This window comes from Squalius cephalus (genome assembly GCF_949319135.1).
Source record: "Squalius cephalus genome assembly, chromosome: 17".
In the NCBI taxonomy this organism is placed as follows: domain Eukaryota; kingdom Metazoa; phylum Chordata; class Actinopteri; order Cypriniformes; family Leuciscidae; genus Squalius; species Squalius cephalus.
In genome coordinates, this window is record NC_137138.1 from 15679567 (window position 1) to 15700271 (window position 20705).

General features: G+C 36.9%; 2 protein-coding genes across 3 annotated transcripts; one reads left to right on the forward strand and one right to left on the reverse strand.

Moving 5' to 3' along the window:
- Positions 1 to 77: 77 nt before the first annotated feature.
- Positions 78 to 7248, reverse strand: slc35f2 (solute carrier family 35 member F2). Its single transcript, XM_079846803.1, has 9 exons — positions 7112 to 7248; positions 6199 to 6331; positions 5927 to 6099; positions 3334 to 3461; positions 3096 to 3255; positions 2719 to 2875; positions 1667 to 1719; positions 1414 to 1568; positions 78 to 1152 (listed from the first exon to the last, which is right to left on the reverse strand). Exons 1-9 carry the CDS (start codon positions 7131 to 7133, stop codon positions 910 to 912), a joined length of 1224 nt encoding a protein of 407 aa, XP_079702929.1. The 5' UTR covers positions 7134 to 7248; the 3' UTR covers positions 78 to 909.
- Positions 7249 to 7306: 58 nt separating this feature from the next.
- On the forward strand, positions 7307 to 20148 carry cul5b (cullin 5b). 2 transcript variants are annotated; one of them, XM_079847826.1, is made up of 19 exons: positions 7307 to 7957; positions 8590 to 8699; positions 8918 to 9017; positions 9152 to 9328; positions 9440 to 9581; positions 9670 to 9815; positions 12489 to 12569; positions 12715 to 12853; positions 13150 to 13280; positions 14321 to 14428; positions 15190 to 15254; positions 15374 to 15506; positions 15637 to 15768; positions 15854 to 15977; positions 16955 to 17130; positions 18001 to 18162; positions 18341 to 18459; positions 19179 to 19302; positions 19944 to 20148. In XM_079847826.1, the coding sequence occupies exons 1-19, from the start codon at positions 7934 to 7936 to the stop codon at positions 20136 to 20138; spliced, it is 2388 nt and encodes a 795-aa protein (XP_079703952.1). In that variant the 5' UTR covers positions 7307 to 7933; the 3' UTR covers positions 20139 to 20148. The 2 variants fall into 2 exon arrangements, with proteins under 2 accessions (XP_079703952.1, XP_079703953.1); XM_079847827.1 differs by having other exon boundaries at positions 7859 to 7957; positions 12715 to 12808.
- The last annotated feature ends 557 nt before the right edge of the window (positions 20149 to 20705 follow it).

Consider the following 20705-nt stretch of genomic DNA (forward strand, 5'->3'; position numbering starts at 1 on the left):
TCCAAAAAATAAATAAAAACAAGTTGAGAACCACTGCTCCAGCATTGAATTCATAACATGAACAAACAATGAAAAATAAACCTATAAAGCATTTAATTAATTAAGACAAAAAATGTATCTGTTCATTATTTAACATGAACCAACAATTTTTTTACTAACATTAGTAAAGATAAATAGCCAACAAAGTGCTAATTAATGTTAATGCATTGACTAACAATAACTAATGGGACCTTATTGTGAAGTGTTACTTTTTTTTTTTACTGTATATTCATACAATTTTATAACTATTACTAACTTTCTAAGGCAGCCGGTTGGCTGAGAGTCTGGTGAATCGTCCAGGAGTCTGAAAACATCTGTTTAATAAGCCAAAATCTTTATAATGTAAAGCCAACTAAGCACATTTGACAAACACCACTATTACTGATTAACTATGAAACATAAAACCACTTTAATGGTCATAAATAATAACTCCAAATGTGCATAATACATCAAATATAAACATACATAAAAACATGTTCAATACTAACAATACATTTAACAAGTTGAATATGAAAAGTTATTTTTCGATCTACAGTTTCATAACTTCGTAAAGCAAGTAAAAACAAAGTATTAAATCAAGAATTATACAAAGATAAAGAATGTTAATACAAGTAATAATACTGGAAGGTAGTACTGTACAAATATTAGTGCATTATTTTCTGAAAATTTTTTTTTCTTGTTTGAATGTGTGAACTCAGCAAATTTAAATAACATTTATATGCAAATTGGAGTATATAAAAATACAGATTGAAGGCACACTGAAGTGGACTTAAAATCCATAAAAAAACAAATTAAACACTGCCTTTGGCAAAAAAATACAAACTCTTCTAAAGACAATCTGTGAAATCCATTACTATACACTGTAGAGCTTTATGTCAGGGAATAGTGCCCATTGTAATGTGCTTTGTGATTGGACACTGTCCGATCCAGATCGGATCCTTCCTTCTGCAGCCGATCTACGGCTCCCTCTTGTTGGACATCAGCAGATGAAGCAAGATAATACACCTCGTCATTAGTGGCATACGACTGATCGCCAGTGTAGGTCGGTACGACGTTGAACATGATGAAACCAAGTGTGATCACCACAAAAGACACGATATACAGGCCTGTGAACTGTGAAGAAGGAAGAAGAAAAAAATCTGTGTGATCAAGCAACCTCTAAAAGCTAAAACTGCTTCATTAAAAGATTTAAAACATAAAATAGTATCCACAGAAATATCAAGAATCGGTGCAAACACTCAAAATGTCAACACCCATGGCCAATTATTTCAGGATGAGGACTGAGACGAAGATATTGGAAATGTTTTAATCTTTTTTTCTTTTGTTTTTCTGGCACTTTTATTGATTTTCAGAAAATGTGTTCTTTCTACTCACCTTGTAGTGAAAAAGGAAAATGCCACAGAAGAGGCTGAAGAGGTCAGCAGTCAGCAGCGAGAGGTTTACAGCAGTGGCGCTGGTCATCTTCACTACGACAGGCATGAAACTGTACAGCCCATACATGCACAGAGTATACGCAACAAAGAGCAGGCCTACAGAATACAAATATTTAGTTATAATAGATAATATTATCTTCAAGTCAATGTCAAAAAAAAAAAAGAAAAGTAACATTTTACACTTAGTTACTCACATATTCTCCAGTTCCAGCTGATGACAGGTATAGCTTTGGATTCAAGTATAGCCCTTTAAAATAAAAAGCACAGTTCACCTAAACAGAATTAGGGCTAATGATTTACAATAATGTTTCAAAGTTTGGAGTCAGTAAGATTTATGTTTTTGAGAAAAAAAAAAAAAAAAAACACTTTAAAATGACTTTTCTATTAGAATAGATAGCAAAGCTGAATTTTCAGCATCATTACTCCAGTCTTCAGTGTCACATGATCCTTAAAAAAAAAAAAAAAAAATTCTACTATGTTGATTTGGACCTCAAGAAACATTTCTTATTATCAATGTTTCTTTTCAATTATCGTCAACAGTTGCTGCAGCTTAAAATTCTTGTGGAAACACTAATATACTCTAAAATGTAACATTTGCAAAATGCCAGCCTATGGTCTTCATTGGCTGCATGCAAACAACATCTACTTTGACTGGAAGAGTTTGGTTTGTGTTGTAGACATGCAGAGAAAACGCCATTTTCAGTGCTGCATATCCAATGATGAGGACTTGCGCTGGAATTGATACCAGAAACCGACGCCATCGTTCATATCACGGTGTATCAAGCGCAGAGGAAAGCCTCCGGAGCTTGAATTCAAATTTGGTAAAAGGCGTTTTGTTTCTGGCACATGCTGTAAGCAGTAGACCAATCACAACAGGCTAGGCCATCTGACCAATCAGAGCAGAGTAGGCTCTCAGAAAGGAGTCTTTGGACAAACCGTTTTCAGACTCGGTAATGTGCAATGTATATTATGATATTTTTTTTACCTTGGTTGCATGTACATTTTTGACCTTGGATTCAAAACTAAATTAGGAACCTTAAAAATAATGTAATAGGGTCACTTTAATAAGAACAGCATTTATTTGGGATAGAAATCTTTTATAACATTATAAAATGTCCTTCTGTCAATCGTACTGACCCCAAACTTTTGCACGGTAGTGTACATATTGCTTCTCTTTTTCAAAAGCGAGGACTTCTCATGATGCGGCCATTCACTTTGAAAATGAGGTGGTGGACATAAAACTTACATCTGCACGCCGCTGATGAGGGTTCCAAAGAGCCCCATCATGCCCAGGAACTCCACCCTGCTCAGGTTTTTCACAGTGTATTCCTGACAGACGTTAGACACTGCATACAGAGCAGCACTGATCAACACTAGTCCATCCCCCAACAACACATGACTACCTGCAGTGACAGAAACAGAAAAAGCACAAGAAAGAGACACAGATCAACTATTTTGGTGCAAGATTTCAAGCAACAGACAAACTACAGTCTATGATAAATTCTTCATGCATCTTCTTCAGTTAGTTGTCCTCATTTCATATAATCTTATCTTTTGTAACAGTAGTAATAAAGCATAGTCAAGATGATTACACCCCCTCCCAGTATAAAGTACAGTACTTACTTGAGCCTTGGTCTCTCCCCGCCAGCAGATCTGCACCCACCATCGCCCCGACCCCAAACAAGCACACGGCCACAGCTACAAAATGCAAAGGTCTGTAGCGAGTCTTCAAGAAGATCCACGAGAGCACCATCAGAACCGGGATAACAAAACAGTCCAGCAGCTGCAACACATAACATATATTATATTTGACAAACACTCCAAAGAAGAAAGTGTGTGTGTACAAAGAATGTAGTCTTACCTGTATACTTGTAAGCGTAGTGTACTGGTATGCCTTTACAACAGCGTAGTTGGCTTGCACATCCGTCAGAGCCATCAGAAAATACTTCCACCACTTTGTTTTTAGAATTTGAACAATATTACTTTCACCTAAATTATGGAGGAAAAAAGGATTAATCCAAGCTGTGAACTGAAGAATATTTATAGCATATCTTCTGTACTAACTTGCATTGCTGGGGGAAAACTACATGAGGTTTTTATGAGTAGTACATTTTAACTTTGGATGTTGAGAAGACTCAATAAATAATTTAAAGACTTTTACGCTGCCTTCACGTGCTATCAGAAACGTCCTACATCTGAAGTTATGATTACGAACTTGTCACATTCAAGAGCTTTGTTGTTAAAAAGAACAGGAGTCATAGAGGACACCGGGTTTATTCTTTCACATTTATTGGAAAAATTGTATTAACCCTTTCCCTGCCAGATTTTTTTTTTTTTTTTTTTAAGTTGCCAGCCACCTCAGGCATTTTTTGTCATTTTCACAATTTTCATGGCCCCAAAAATATTTTGTTGTAGCAATATCTGAACATGCAATAAAGTCTCTCTGTTTTTAAACAAAAAAACCCTTTTATTCTATCTTCATGCATTTTTTTTAGCAACACTTTAGTGTGGGTAAGTTTCCAAAAAAAGCAACATTGACAAAAACATGATTTTCTCAACTTTTTGCTCAAAGACTACATCTGGATCGGATTCAGCACGATGATCAAAACATAGATGGAGTCGATCGAGTCCATCAACACACGTAATGCTTGCACAGTCCTATAGCTCGTCCTGGGTCGACATTAGGGATGCACCGATCCGATACTCAGTATCGGTATCGGCTCCGATACTGCCATTTTTGGCGGATCGGGTATCGGTCAGACAAGGCCGATCCAAATCCGATATTGTGCGTATACTATTCTGTGTTATTGTTAAGCCCCACAAAAGGCACACAAACATTATAAAGCACCATACGTTTTCGTGCACAATATTATAAGTGTTCTGAAGCCATTATATAGTATAATGTGAGATAAAAATTAATATTTAAGTCGTTCAATTCAAGATCACGTAGCAGCTAAACGTTTCCCTCAGCTGCGGCTGTCAATCATTCTTCATTCAGCATCAAACAGCGCGTCGCGTTCGGTTACGACAGTTAACACGATGAAACTCTCTCCAAGATGATTCAATGTTACTATTATTATACTTGATCTGTAGATAAAGGTCTATGGTTTCGCATAAAACAACTTTATCTTGCTGGACTTTATTGCTGTACCTTAATCATGTTACTTTCTACCGGGTGTCTGTTAGATCACAACACTGCAGTAAAGTCAGAGCACTATTTGTTCTTCACGCGCACAGTAACTGAAATTTAAAACTGTTAAAAGAAAATGTTGCATAGATAGATACTGTATAATACACTACGCATCAATATGTATTTTCTTTGTGCTTTAAACTTTTCAATGCGGACTCGACGCGCTGCGCGCTGTGACTCATGTTGCTTCAAGCGCATCATTCTGCGCTCGGGATGCGCATAAGCGCTTTGTGCCGCACTGTATTGGAGCCTTTCATATCATAATACAGTGACGCAATGAAAGATTATTAATAGCCGTTCTTGTCCTGTCCTATCTATTATGTTGTTACCTCATTAAACAGCTGTGCTATACATTTAAACAATGTCTCAATTTTATAGTAGGATATAAAATAATTGCTATTTTTGCTATATTGCTATTAATTGCTAAGTTTTACCAGATTTAGTGTTACACTTATTGTCTCTAATTTGTTCCCCATTAAACATTTTTTTTTTCACAAAATGTTCAGATTTTATACAATTATTGTGCACTCATGATTTTTCTAGCCTAAATTTTACTACTAAATTATCCACTAATCTAGTTTATAATAGCATTTATTCATATATTTTTTGTTGTTGTTGTTTTTTCTTTTTTTCAGTTCTTATTATCAGTTCAACACAGAGTTATAGAAATTCTACTTGATTAAAAAAAAACTGCGCTGGTATCGGTATGGATCGGTATCGGCCGATACTCAGAATTTTTGGTATCGGATCGGATCGGTTCTGAAAAAATGGTATCGTTGCATCCCTAGTCGACATTTCATTCAGTAACATTAGGCAGTTTTGATTTATATGCCGTTTAATGTTGATGAGCGTGTTATTTTACATATGCTATCGTTTGTTTATGCTTCTTCGCCTGTGTTTTGATCTGGAAATTCTGTACTCTTTCAGAAGATGTGTCATAGCACCCCCCAGTTAAAACACAGAAAGCTGGAAATTCCCATCAATGGAAAGAGTTACAGCCAAAGTGATAATTAGCGTCCCATCGAGAGTGTTCATGTCCAATTTTTAACTAGGAAACTTGTATTTACGATATATTCGATAGCACGTGAAGGCAGCATTAATCCACAAGATCGGCCATACAGCATGACTCCTTAAATACGTTTATTTAAAATCCGGAGCAATGCTATGGTAAATATGGTTATGGTAACATTATTCTGCCCTTCTAAACATCTGACAAAAGCAGTGAGTGAGTGATTCGATGCAGGGAAGGTGTGCTGCAGCGTACCTCTCCTGAAGGCTAAGACTAAAGTATAGGTGAGCAACAGCAAGGCGTAATTGAGAAAGCTTTGCAGCATTGGCGTCTCTACCCCAGCATCTGCCAGATACTGACATGTAACTGCCGTCCCACATATCAGCATGGACAGGGCCTGACCCATAACAATAGTTTTGAAGAGCTGCCTGTAAACACAATTCTCAAGTTACTATGAAAGAATTACCATGAATATGCAGACGACTGCCAATTAAAAACATTTTCAAACCATAAAAGAGAACTCATACCATGTAAACACATCTTTGAGCGTGAGATTGCGTGGACCACAAAGGAATTTCCTCCAGCGGCTGAGAGTTCCCAAGCTTCCATATGTAAACGAGTCCTCCCCCGCTTCACGATCCATATTTTTCACATAGACACCTAGAAAATTCAGAGAAAGTGTATGAAGAACTTTAATGTTAGTCACAGGCTTTGATGTTGGGTAACATCTAGTTATTAGTTGAGAAAATAATCTTAATCTCTTCAGGAATTTATATCCAATAATGCTGACCTCAAGTAGGCCTCTTTAATAAAAAGAAGCTTTCCTTGTTTAACTTACAGGTCATAAAACAAATTTAAAAGAAATTAACCTTTTTAATACTCGCCAACGTGAAGTAATTAAATAAAAGTGTACAATATACTATAAAATCCAGCCTCTTAACAAAATATATACATTATTGAAAATACTAAAGATTAACATGTAGCAATTACAATTCACTTTTAATTAATTTTACATAAAGACCCAATCAAAACATCAGCATAAGCCGAAAAAGATTATAATAAAATGGGCTAAAGTTTGACTGAATAGCTCTGTTGTTTACATATGCAGACTAGCACTTCGGCCACAAATGCGGAACATCTGAAGCTGTGATGGTTGTAATGCGGCACTACTCAGAGCACGTGGCGACCTGTGAGGCATTTTAGACAGATTTTGAATAGACCAAACTATTTCTTGACCACCGAAATCAAAATAGGGTGAACTCATTCATAGAAGAAAAAATGAATTCGTTTGCATTTTAGTCTTTCTAGAAGCTTTGTAGCTTGATAGCGCAAACAGTCTCACTACCTTCTTCAGAATTAGCCATGCTATTAGCTACGCTACACAAACACAACGCCACGTGTTTACAAGTAAAATAATAAAACCAAGCGTCTGTTAAGTACCTGAATATACCTGATCCGACATGTCCAAAGTTGACGAATAATCAGATAAAACCCAACAACCACAGGATCATCATCTTTCCATGAAGGAGAGAAATCATAAATACGCTCGGTCAACTTAAGGCCCCGCCTATTTTCCCAAACAGCCAATTGGAGCTTATTGTACTTACTCTTTCTTAAATTGTGACCAATGGCAGCACACACGGAAGTTGTGTGCAATGAACATGTAATGGGGATCAAATCATACTGTCTATGGATCAAATCGATCAGAAATGTACTTAAGTTATTTTAAAGATGAATAGTTAATAGTTAAACGCCATGTTTAACTGAGCCGTTACATTTATTTCTATCAACGATTAATGAGAATTGTGATTTCAAAACGAGTCTATATCAACTACAGTTGCAGCTGGTCGGCCTTCAGATTGTTATGGGAAAGAACTCATCTTGTCCTTCAATCAGGCATGCCGACTCCAGTCCAGATTATCACCAAGGACAGGACAGTTTGTTTGACCCTGCTAGATTAAATGTCAATATTCCTTGTTTATCAAATGTTTTTCTCACTGGCACTACTTAATGGCATGATGATAAAAACAATCGTGTAATCCGATAACAAAATAAATTCTAGCAGTCTATGGTGTAAATTAGTACGTACAGAATAGACAAAAGATGTAAGCATAAACTGCTCTTATATATCTTAAATGCATATAAACAGCACAGCAGTATGTATCAGACAGTGCTGCTGCTGATGCAGTCTGTCGTAATGCTCCCTAGCAACCAAACCTTCTCAAACATCGCGAGATTACACGGGGTTCAAGTTGAAGAAACATGGCGACGTCTAATTTATTGAAGGTAGGAGGTCCCACAATGTGAGAATATTTTGCATCGTTTGCGTCTCCCACAGTGTTATGACAGCGATCCTATGAGCCGGTGACTGTGGGCTTCTAATTAGATCGCTAAACATGACGCGTTCATTTGAAACTACATTGTTCGAGTTGTTCATTGCAGCTCGTGAGGTTTTGAGCTATTATAATGTTTAGGGTTTCAGAGCTCTTTTCTAGGATGTCTCTCTTCACTGCACAATTAACAGTCATAAAACTACCTGCTATCATGGGACTGCATTGTGTGGATCACGACAATGTAAAATATAGATATATTTTTTTCTTGAATAAAATTGCAAACCAAAAGTGAATCATTTAAATGTCATAATTCAGCCTGTGCATATCTGGTTTATGTCAAGCTCGAAGCTCACCTGGTGCCTCTGGTCTCTAATGATAAAGCTGTAATAATCCATCTACATTTATTATATTGCATGATAAAGCTGTAATAATCTATCTACACATATTAATTGCACTGTGCCTTCTGTTAGTGTTTTACATTTTTGCTATAATGTAAAATTAATGAAATGTAATGTTTTTTTAAATGCATAAAACCCATAACATATTTTTAAAGAACTGTTTATTGTCCTGGATCTCCTTTCTCAGAATAAAGGCTCCCTGCAGTTTGAAGACAAATGGGATTTGATGCGGCCCATTGTTTTGAAGTTACTCCGTCAGGAGTCAGTTACTAAGCAGCAGTGGTTCGATTTGTTCTCGTAAGTTGTCTTCGATGTGACATAGTCTGGCCTGACATAAATATCAAGAAGTCAGTGTACTGTACATCCAGACTTTTATTTATTTAACTAATGGTGCTTTTTCGGGTCTTATTGTCACTGCAATAATATCAACTTGCACTAACAGCATAGGTTAGATTGTTGCACAATGAGTAGAATCTGATTTTAGATCATCTCTTGATACTGTGTTTGACTTGCAGAGACGTCCATGCAGTGTGTTTATGGGACGACAAAGGCCCGGCAAAAATTCACCAGGCACTGAAAGAAGACATCCTAGAATTCATCAAGCAAGCACAGGCAGTACGTACTGTATACCACTTTTGCACCTACTATAATAAAGTGAAGATCATATTTAAATATCTCTGGAGAAATAAATTGCTGGAATCCCAGTCCTGTAATCAATGCATGCTGAGTCTCTTTCTGATCTACTTCAGCGAGTACTCAGTCACCAGGATGACACGGCTTTGCTTAAAGCCTACATTGTGGAGTGGAGGAAGTTCTTCACACAGTGTGATATTCTACCTAAGCCCTTCTGCAAGTTAGAGATCACCCTGCTGGGCAACCAGGGGAGCAATAAGAAGTCCAGTGTTGAAGACAGTATTGTTAGAAAGGTGGTTTCTATATTATCACTTAAATGCAGTTGTTATTATTGTAACAATACATGCACAACATTAAGATGCACATCTATCCTAATCAATTGTTTCCTTATTTTTTTGCTAAAGCTTATGCTAGACACATGGAACGAGTCTATATTCTGTAATATAAAGAACCGGCTCCAGGACAGTGCCATGAAACTGGTCCATGCTGAGAGATTAGGAGAAGCGTTCGACTCGCAGCTTGTCATCGGAGTGCGCGAGTCATATGGTAAAGCTATCATAATGCTAAGCCACTCGGGTTCTGTCTAGATGGACCTCTCCTGATGGACACTCTTGTCTTTTGTTCTGTCTCGCAGTGAATTTGTGTTCCAACACTGACGACAAGCTCCAGATCTATAGAGAGAATTTTGAGAAGGCATATCTGGATTCCACAGAGAGGTTCTACAAGACACAAGCACCCTCCTATCTGCAACAGAACGGCGTTCAGAACTATATGAAATATGTGAGTATATCGATTCTGAATATTTGAAATGGTTTTATTCATTTATATAGTCAGTTGCGGGATTTTTGAAAGCATCACTGTGTTCTTTTAGGGTGTGTTCTCACTTGGCATGTTTGTTTCGAATAAAACGAACCTTGTTGCGATTGCTCTGTTAGTGCAGTTCATTTGAATAAGCTTGAACGTTGCCATCTGAACCCTGGTGCGCACCAAACAAAAAGTGGTCTCGGTCCGCTTCCAACCGAACTCTGGAGCGATTCAAACGATATATGAACACAGCATGGACCAAAGAAACGTAAACAAACTAAACTAAACCCTATAAAGTACAGAATGCTCAAGCATACCTGATTTTTCTCATCATAAGGCAAATTCACACTGCACAGACGAACGCCAACAAACCAGTTTGTTGGGTTTTGTTGGATCAGTGTGTTACCTCTGTCGGCATTGGTTGGGGTTTGTTTTCATCTGACTGAACATGTTCAATCAGCGTTTGTCAGTGTCTGTTGGGGCAGTGTGAACATGACAGTTATTTTTCATGAAATTCTGATGAATTTCATGAAATTGTTTGGCATTGTTTGTTGTGAATTGGCCTATAGTCGTGAAGTTGCCCAATCCCATCACAGTTCAGTACAGGCATCAGAACCACATCTCCAGCAGATCTTCGTTTGTGTGAGTGACTGAGGGATTCCTGCCGCTGTTTTAACTACTTTATACATTTTATAAGCTCTTCACAAGTTCTCAGCAGGTCAAAATACCATCATATGTAGGCTACGCACATACGAGTGCATTTAGCCCAGCACACAGCATTGTTTTGGATGTTTGGTAAATTCTATCTCAAAATAGGCAATACGTAATAAAAGCTGACCCATTTAGGTTGTGTGTTAAAAATGCCAATCTGAACGCTAAGCGAACCAGGACTAAATGTTTTTAATTGGTCCAGACCAAATGAACTACAAGTGTGAACACACCCTTACACTCAAGCAGCTCATGATTCTGTGTTTTCAGCATCTTAAAGGGGTGGTTGATTACACTTTTTTAACTTTAGTTAATGTGTAATGTTGCTGTTTGAGCATAAACAACATCTGTAAAGTTACGAAGCTCAAAGTTCAAAGCAAAGGAATATATTTGCTTTTAAAGAAATCGTTTTTTAAGGACTACAACAAACGGCTGGTAGGGACTACACGACATTCCTCCCGGGTTAGTGACATCACAAACCCTTCAATTTACATAAACCCCTCCCCCCGGGAACGCAATTTATAGATTATCAAGACAGAATATACTAATCGGACTAGAAGATAACTACACATAAGCTACCTAAATTCATCAACTAACCATTCAGAAATGTCCTGTTGCATTCTACATGTTGTCATTTTGAGCTAAAACTTCACATACACACTCTGGGGACATCAAAGACTTATTTTACATCTTGTGAAAATTATACCACCCCTTTAAGGCCCGTTCACACCAAGGACGAGAACTGTACGTTCTAAAAAATCATTCTAAATATAAAAGAATAGCAGATTCCAATTCCATACCATAACGATAACTGCACTGAGAAATGATATCACTGGAATCACTTTCAGAATTTTTTTTTTCAGCTGATGAACTCATTGACAGCAATCAGAATCCATCCTGCTTTAAAGAGCTCGAGCATTTAAAGCAGCAGACGACTTCAGCGCGCTTAGAATAAACAGAACGATATCGTCCGCTGGTGTGAACGCTAATGTTGACATAGTTGTAGTTATCATTCTTTATGTGAACAGGCCTGAAGAACATTTCAGTTTGCTATAAATGTTGCGAACTCCATCTCTGCTTGTGCTGTGAGTTTAATGCGCTTAACGCTTTTTTTTTCACGTTCAAGTGATTTCCAACATTTTTGTGAACATATAATTACAGCATTTCACTAGATATGTAATGAGAAGGTGCATTTCTTGCCAAAATGAAAGCTTGAGGGTTTAACTCTTACAAGTAAGGAAATGCTTTATGTAAAGTAAAATTATTAATATACGTATTATGAAATATATGTATTTATTTAACAATGCAGTTGTATTATAGTTGTGTAATTCTGTCTTTGAAATAATATTAGAATTTTTTATTATCATTATTATTATTATTATTATTATTATTATTATATAATCACCTTCAGAGCAACTGGATATCTTGATTTTGAGTTTCAGTTGATAATGTACTTTTGACCATAGTCAAGTCAAGTCAAGTATATTTGTATAGCGCTTTTCACAATACAGATTGTATCAAAGCAGCTTCACAGTATTAAATTAAAATAATACAACAAGGTTTGTTTCTAGTGAAATTTATTGATTAATAAAATTAAATTAAATATTCCCAAAATATCCCCAACTGAGCAAGCCAAAGGCAACAACATAGTCAAAGTATTTTCTTAACTGTTCAGGTTTTATACCCTTAATGTTGTTGCAGTTTTTTCCTGTATTATCAAAAATGGTATAGAATATCGATATTTCTCAAGGTGTTATATTGAAGTTAGAAGTTCCAGTATCTTGACAACTCTAGTTGACACTACAGCTTTCAACTCTCATGGTTTGTTTGACAAGCATTTATGTGTATGAACGGTAAATCACAGCACATTTCTGAATTGTCATAATTATGTGTCACAATATTTGAGAGTTGTTTATCCCAGTTGACGCTTTTGATTGACAGGCAGATGGCAAGTTAAGAGAAGAGGAGAAGCGTGCACTCCGATATCTGGAAACCAGACGTGAATGTAACTCCGTCCAGGCAGTGAGTGTTCCGTGCTCCAAAAATGCTCCAAAACAAGACCCCGTGGTGTGCCGCATTATTAAATAATGCTCTGCGTGTAGTGCGCAATTGTCTTTTTCGCATACTAACAACGGGTGCTCAGTTTGTGCCTTTTGCGTTCATTCAGCTAATGGAGTGTTGTGTGAATGCGCTGGTGACGTCGTTCAAAGAGACAATCCTGGCCGAATGTCCGGGAATGATCAAGCGGAACGAGACAGAGAGTGAGTACGGCAGGAGCTCTGGCACCAAAGGCTCAGCAAGTTCAGGTTGGCAATGGGACCCAGTTCCCATCTATATCTTGCCAACACCTCCCCACCCATCTCACCATCTGTGTGTTTGTGTGCTAATCCACCAACCCATTTACACTGTAAACAAACACAACAGCATACAACTGTTACATGTAAAGGGAAGGAAATCCCACATTTTTGTAGATTGCATCAGGAATACTTGCTTTAATTCATGTGCATTTTGGCATTAGAGCTCCATAGACAGGAACTTCATGTTTTTCTACAGTTTTTACTTTTTCTGTATGTTTTAATGTAATTGAAGTGTGTTTCCACAGAGCTGCACCTCATGTTCTCGCTGATGGACAAAGTGCCCAGTGGGATTGAGCCTATGCTGAAGGACCTGGAGGATCATATCTTGAATGCAGGTCTGGCTGATATGGTGGCCACAGCGGAGACCATTACCTCAGTGAGTAGAGACAGTAGCTGCAGTTGCATCATGGATCCTTTACACAAGTCCAGTTGCTGTTAGGCAATCACTGAATGACCTAAGAAGTCATTCATTTTTATTAATCCTTGTTTATGAATTTGTATGATTATTTTTACGCAAATGCTTTGGGGATGTGTGGGACTAGTCTACTAAACGAAACCGCTGCTGCTAGTCGACATTGGAAATGCTAGGGTTTTTTTGCAAATTTATGCTTTGCTTTATATTTTTACAAAGGCTACATTCAAACACAGATGTGCAAGCGGTGGGTGCAATACGGACTTTTTATTTGAGGAATTCTGTAAATATTATTAAGCTTGTACTTACTGGTCCTGAACTGCCTGTGATTCAGTTGATTTGAATAAATATGTCTAAATTGTCTAAAGTTGATTAAAGGGATAGTTTACCCAAAAATGAAAATGTTCTATTAATTTAATCACCCCTTTAGGTCATCCAAGATGTAGGTGTCTTTTTTTCTTCTTCAGTAGAACAGTAAAGAAGGTTTTTAGCTGAAACCATAGTCCTTGATGATTCCTATAATGCAAGTCGACAGCTACCATCACTGTGAGAGTCAAAAAAACATATACAGGCAAAACAAAATTAATACCAGTGGCTCCAGACGATACATTGAGGTCTTATGAAGTGAAACGATCAGTCTGTGCAAGAAACTGAACATTATTTACAGCATTATTACCTGTAATCCAAAGCCTCGGCAAATAGTCATGTCGGTCTGGAGTGTGAGCTTCCTGTCATATAACAGCAAATACATTTTTTTGATCTATTTTTCAGTGAATTCAGTATGGGATTTGACTGTTTGATTTATAGATTAAGTAGGCTATTCAAATGGATCACTGATACAAACTGTTTTTGACTGTCATCTGGGGGTTTCATCGACTAGTCGTTATAAAATTATGGAAATTAATCGTGGCGCACATCCCTAAAATGCATAATATGGCTCCAAACTGTTTCTCAAAATTCTTAATTAATGCTCTTTATGACTTATTGATGTTTTATTTTTGCAGGACTCTGAAAAATATGTCGAGCAACTCCTAACATTGTTTAACCGCTTTAGTAAATTAGTTAAGGATGCATTCCAAGATGACCCACGTTTCCTAACAGCCAGGGATAAAGTAAGTCTCAAGAAATCCAAACCATTCAGTGTTAAAGACTTCACAGGAAAATAAAATGTATTAATGTTATTAAAAATATTTGTATTTTTATTGGACAAAATAATAATACAATATATTCATATAATCTATAGGTATAAAAAAATATACACTACTAAAGGTGGGGTCAGTGAGATTTAAAAAAAAAAAAAAAAAAAGTATTTTTATTCAGCAAGTATGCATTTACATTTTTTTTTTATAAATATTGTGCTTATGTTTTTTTTCATTCATCAAAGAATCCTGAACAAAAAGTGTATCAAGGTTTACCCCAAAATATTATGCAGCTCAACTGTTTTCATCATTGATAGTAATAAGAAATATTTTTTGAGCACCAAATCAGCATATTATAATAATTTCTGAAGGATCATGTGACACTGAAGACTGAATTAATGATGCTGAAAATTCAGCTTTGCCAAATAAAAAATAAAATATCTGCTTATTCTGCAAGACCATATTCTACATCCCTTAATCCTACCCAATACCTAAACTTAACAACTCCTTCACTAACTATTAATAAGCAGTAATTAGGAGTTTATTGAGGCAAAAGTCATAGTAATTAGTTAGTTAATAGTGAGAATTGGACCCTAAACTAAAGTGTGACCAAAAAATCTTACTGACCCCAAAATATTGTATCTTTTTTTCACGTTGAAAAGTGAAGTGGAGAGGAGGGGATTTCCATTTTTCATTCTTATTTATTACCATATTATACATGCATGTTTACGCAGGCATACAAAGCAGTAGTGAATGACGCAACAATATTTAAACTAGAGCTCCCTCTAAAACAGAAAGGGTAAGACATCTCAATATATACATATATATCTTTTGAAAAAGTGCTTTTTTTATCTGTAGATCTGGGATATATTTGAATTACTGTGATTTTGGTTTGAATTATTTGTCCTTTATTTGCAGTGGGGGTCTAAAAACACAACCAGAGTCCAAATGTCCAGAACTGCTGGCCAATTACTGTGATATGCTCCTTAGAAAGACTCCACTGAGCAAGAAACTCACATCAGAGGAAATAGAGGCCAAGCTGAAGGAAGTGGTGAGTGAGTAGGTGGAGTGTCCACTAAATATTTGTATTTTATTGTGGCAGTGTTTTTTGCACGTCTCTCTTCACAACTGCCAAATCAGATGCAATGTGTTAATTATTTATTTTCATCTCCTGATTACAGCTCTTGGTTCTAAAGTATGTTCAGAACAAAGATGTCTTCATGAGGTACCACAAAGCGCACTTGACTCGCAGGCTTATTCTTGACATTTCTGCAGACAGTGAGATTGAAGAGAACATGGTGGAGTGGCTCAGGGTAAGAGGAATTGAGAGCGCGATTGTAATTATTGATGAAAGTCTTTTTAGTGAATCTCTATCGAGTGACTTTTGTGTCTGTACAGGAGGTTGGTATGCCAGCAGATTACGTGAACAAGCTCGCCAGAATGTTCCAGGACATCAAAGTATCAGAAGACTTAAATCAATCCTTCAAAGAAATGCATAAACACAACAAACTTGCATTACCAGGTCAGATATGATATGTCTTATGATGCTTCTGAATTAGAGGTCTCCGCTCCTGCAAAAATGTTACCTTCTCTCACTCCTACCCGCAACATTCATGTTTTGTCCCACTACCGCCCACAAAAGTCCTCAGGTAAAACGTAACAGATTTTTTCAGTACATCCATGAAATAATTTCAAGTTTGGCCACCTAGCAACGACCAACACAACTCAGCATAAACACTCCCGATATATTATTTGTTATTAAAGCATCTACATTCACAAACCACTGTTAATTTGAACAGAAAAGCAAGTACAGTATAGGCTACTACATGTGTGATTAGCATTGCAGAAGGCGCGCAAAGAGCGCTCCCTTTATAATCACTAAAAAGCAGTTCGTTTTACAACTCATTTTAGTTCATCACGGTCTCAGAAAGTTACGTTATAATCAATTAAGCTGACTGCACAATGAATATCTCATAATGTCTACACTTTGTTTGTTATAATGAGAGGATTCGCGAGCGTGCAGAACTCGGCACTGAACAAAAACTCAGTCGGTTTGAGTGGTAAGTGGATTCTGACTAACTTAAACACCTCTGATTGGCCATTGCGTTCAAGAAATCAACAGATATGTTGGAGATTTACTCAACGCTGCAAAAATGTGTTGTAAATGTAAATAGAAACCTTTGACGCTCTCCAGAGCACAAAGACAGATATGCACTGGATCGCTTTTTCACCAATATGCTATTACTACGGAGAAAACTACACCATGCAGTTATGGGCAGCTTTTCCCTCTAAAAGTGATCAGAAGTAGCAGCAAACAGGGGAAGACTAAGCCTTGCCCACACACATATGAGTATCTAACCGCCCGCACACACATTCACCCATCAAATCTTGTCCCGCGCCACACTCTGTTGCGTTGGGTCTTGCGGGAGTGCAGGCCTCTATTCTGAACTGTTTTATTGTACATTCAAACTAATTTTTATTTATGTCTTGACACTATAGCCGACTCTGTCAATATAAAGATCCTGAATGCGGGAGCATGGTCTCGGAGTTCAGAGAAAGTGTTTGTATCTTTGCCCACCGAACTAGAAGATCTCATTCCTGAAGTCGAGGAGTTTTACAAGAAAAATCACAGTGGCAGAAAATTACACTGGCACCATCTGATGTCCAATGGCATTGTGAGTGGCATCTTCAGCTTAAGCCCTTTGCATAACGGCATGCTCTACTTCCTGTGAAAATAAGGGAGAGCCAAAACCAGAAGTTTTCCATGAAGACTATAAAGGCAAAAAAGAATAAGAAATAAGAACAGCGAAAGAAGTTCTAGGTCCAGTTGTCGTTGTGATGTTATCAAATTAAACTATTTGGAAATTATATTTTATTTTAAAAAATGCACACATTCACTCTTATTCGTATGTCTATGTCAAAATGTTTCTTGTCTCGTCACATTCAGTTATGAATTACATGAATCATTCAAAACAGTGAAATTTCATGAAAAAGTTGAGTAGTTTGCATCATTGGACATTACTGTCAGTCCTTGAACATTTAAATAATATTGAATGTTTTGCTACTTGCATGTTACCATGCTTACTTACGCCGTTAAAACTAAAGCATTGTGTTGAAATTCACACTCGTCTTCTGTGAACAGTAAGGCCCGCCTTCTTTGATTGGATTGGCCATCGCAATCATTTTGACATTGATGAGTGATGATGTAGACCAGCCTAAAAATGTAGACTAACTTTTAAAACATTTAATCATCCTAACAAACAGACCAGTGCGTAAAGGAGTACAGCAGAACAGCTTCAAGAATGTCAAATATTGGGGATGAACAATTTGGCCATCTCTAATTATTGAGTGGGACTTCTGGTTACAGCCCTTGAAAAAACTGCTGAACGTTGATGCTCACAAGTTGTACTACTGTGAATTGTGTTGCTGTAAACTTTAATTTAGTCTTTGAAATGTCAGTTTTCTTGCAACACTGGATTTGGAGACTCAAATTTGACATTTTATAGAGGTCCTTCATGTCAAGGGAACATCTCTTCTATCCCTAGATCACATTCAAGAATGAAGTTGGGCAGTATGATTTAGAAGTTACGACATTCCAGTTAGCTGTGCTGTTTGCCTGGAACCAAAGGCCAAGAGAGAGGATCAGCTTTGAGAATCTGAAATTAGCCACGGAACTTCCAGACGCTGAGCTGCGCCGGACCCTCTGGGTAACAGAGTCTTTATTTTGATGACATTTCCCTTAAAACAATTCACTGTTAGCAATGGGATGAATATGGTCTGATCCTTTGGAATGAAAATGAAGGGATCTGATATGACATTGACTTTTGGTTGCTGAATACTACCTAACCTTTTTTTGGTTGTTTGTTGTTGTTTTTAAATCTGTAGTCTCTTGTAGCTTTCCCCAAACTAAAGCGTCAGGTGCTGTCATATGAACCTGTGGTGGGCTCTCCTAAAGACTTTGCGGAAGGCTCTGTATTTTACATCAATCAAGAGTTTTCTTTAATGTAAGGACACTCATCACTGTTTGCATTTGATGATTCAACAATACTACAAAATGTGTGTTAATGAATCATAATAGAAAGTATATTTTCATCACATTTCATGCACTACCGTTTAAACGATTGGGGTCGGTAAGTTTCTTATGCTGACCATGGCTGCATTTATTTGATCAAAAATACAGTGAATATGACATATTATTACAATTTAAAATAACAATTTTCTACATTAATATATATATATATATATATATATATATATATATATATATATATAAAACAATTTCCTGTGATGGCAAAGCTGTATTTTCAGCATCATTACTTAATTCTTCAGTGTCACATGATCCTTGAGAAATCATTCTAAAATGCTGATTTGCTGCTCAAGAAACATTTATTATTATTATCAGTTACAGTTATGCTGCTTCATATTTTTGTGGATTTTTTTTTTATTCTTTGATGAAAAACGTTCAAAAGAACAACATTTATTTGAAATATAATGAAAAAAGTATTTATTGTCCTTTTTGATCAATTTAAAACACCCTTGCTGAAAAAAAAGAAAAATTTGGTAAACAAAAATCTTACTGGCCCCAAACTTTTGAATGGTATTTAATGGTGTATACATAAAAGGTTATTAATCTATTAATTACAAATATTGCTGGACTACTATATTTTTCTTAATTGCGTGTTTTAACAGAGCTCAGTTCAATGAAATAATCTCTTCTGCACAGAAAAAACTCAAAGGTCCAGAAAAGAGGGAAGATCAATTTGATTGGTCGATTACAACTCACCACAGAGAGAATGCGTGAAGAAGAAAATGAGGGCATCGTGCAACTTAGGATACTACGCACACAGGTATTGGAGTTATTGAACCTATCACTGACACTCCTATCTATCTATCTGTCTGTCTGTCTGTCTGTCTGTCTGTCTGTCTGGATGTATGGATGGATGGATGGTTGGTTGGTCCTGGTAAACCCTATGTTGTGGGGACCAAATGTTCACCTTGGTCCCCATGATGAAAGCATCTTATACATTATAGGGTAGGACGTAGTGTTAGAATATACAGTTTGTACAGTATAAAAATCATTATGAAAAAAAGTCCTCCTAAAACATGGAAACCCAATGTGTGTGTGTGTGTGTGTGTGTGTTAGATTCTTTATTATATTATTTTCCACATTTTAGAAGTTACTTACTTTACTTCACTTACTTTAGTGAAGTAAGCAAACAATGATACAGGTATGGGAATTATATAGTGATTTCATGAGGTGCATCCTCAGATGTTTTTCAAATGGTTTTGAAGGATGTTTTCTGGGTACCATCTGGTCAAACTTACCCATTTCCTTTTTTTACATTTTGTAAAGATATTCATATGCTGGCAGTTTCTACTTGTCTACTATAAAAGCATGAGAAACATTAAAGTCTAGACATTTCTCAGACATGCTAACACTGAAGGAAACCTCATTTGTCACCAAACTCCTCTTCTTCACTCTGTACAGGAAGCTATCATTCAGATTATGAAGATGAGGAAGAGGATCAGCAATGCCCAGCTTCAGACGGAGCTGGTGGAGATCCTAAAGAACATGTTTCTTCCCCAGAAAAAGATGATCAAAGAGCAGATCGAGTGGCTGATAGAACAGAAGTACATCAAACGGGATGAGACGGACATTAACACGTTTATCTACATGGCGTAGCCTACCACGCCCAGTGCACTCTGGGACGTTTTTTTTTTTAGACACTAGCACTCCTTTGGAGGATTCCATATCTGATTTCAGCTCATTGACCAGCCTGGCCTGCTGGATGACTGACTAGATCTCAACACACATCATGCTGAGAAAATGCTGAAATATCCCTGCCTTACTTCACAAATCTATGAAATTAATAAAAATGAACTTTGAAAGAAATAGAGGAGTAAAATGAGCAGAATTCTGTGTTGCTAATTTATATGCGTCAGATGCATGTCTGTGATCTTGGGCAACTTAAATGCATCTTTTAAAATTCGTCACCTTTGACGCCAACACCCTAGGTGAAAATATGACTACAATCTGAAAAAGCCATCCAGCTGTGTTTTTTCTGGGTTCACCACTAGCTTATCCTAGCTCTAAACATCCAATCGCAGACAACGTGCCTTTCATTGCGTTAAGAAAATGTAAAGTTCAGGCCAATTCCTTTTTTTAGTGATTAAATTATCCTCATGATTCACAGCATTGTATGTTATGGCAGATAATTGCAGGCCTCAGGCGTCTTTTCCTCAGTAGTTT

Bases quoted from the DNA above. Each gene is read 5' to 3' on its own strand.
- slc35f2 (XM_079846803.1), bottom strand. From the start codon at position 7,133: ATGTCGGATCAGGTATATTCAG. The intron at 3,256-3,333 runs GTAAGACTACAT...TATGTGTTGCAG, and splicing joins CTACGCTTACAAGTATACAG to CTGCTGGACTGTTTTGTTAT. The intron at 1,569-1,666 runs GTGAGTAACTAA...TGTATTCTGTAG, and splicing joins CAGCTGGAACTGGAGAATAT to GCCTGCTCTTTGTTGCGTAT.
- cul5b (XM_079847826.1), top strand. From the start codon at position 7,934: ATGGCGACGTCTAATTTATTGAAG. The intron at 14,429-15,189 runs GTAAGTCTCAAG...ATGTTTACGCAG, and splicing joins TCCTAACAGCCAGGGATAAA to GCATACAAAGCAGTAGTGAA. The intron at 15,769-15,853 runs GTAAGAGGAATT...GTGTCTGTACAG, and splicing joins ACATGGTGGAGTGGCTCAGG to GAGGTTGGTATGCCAGCAGA.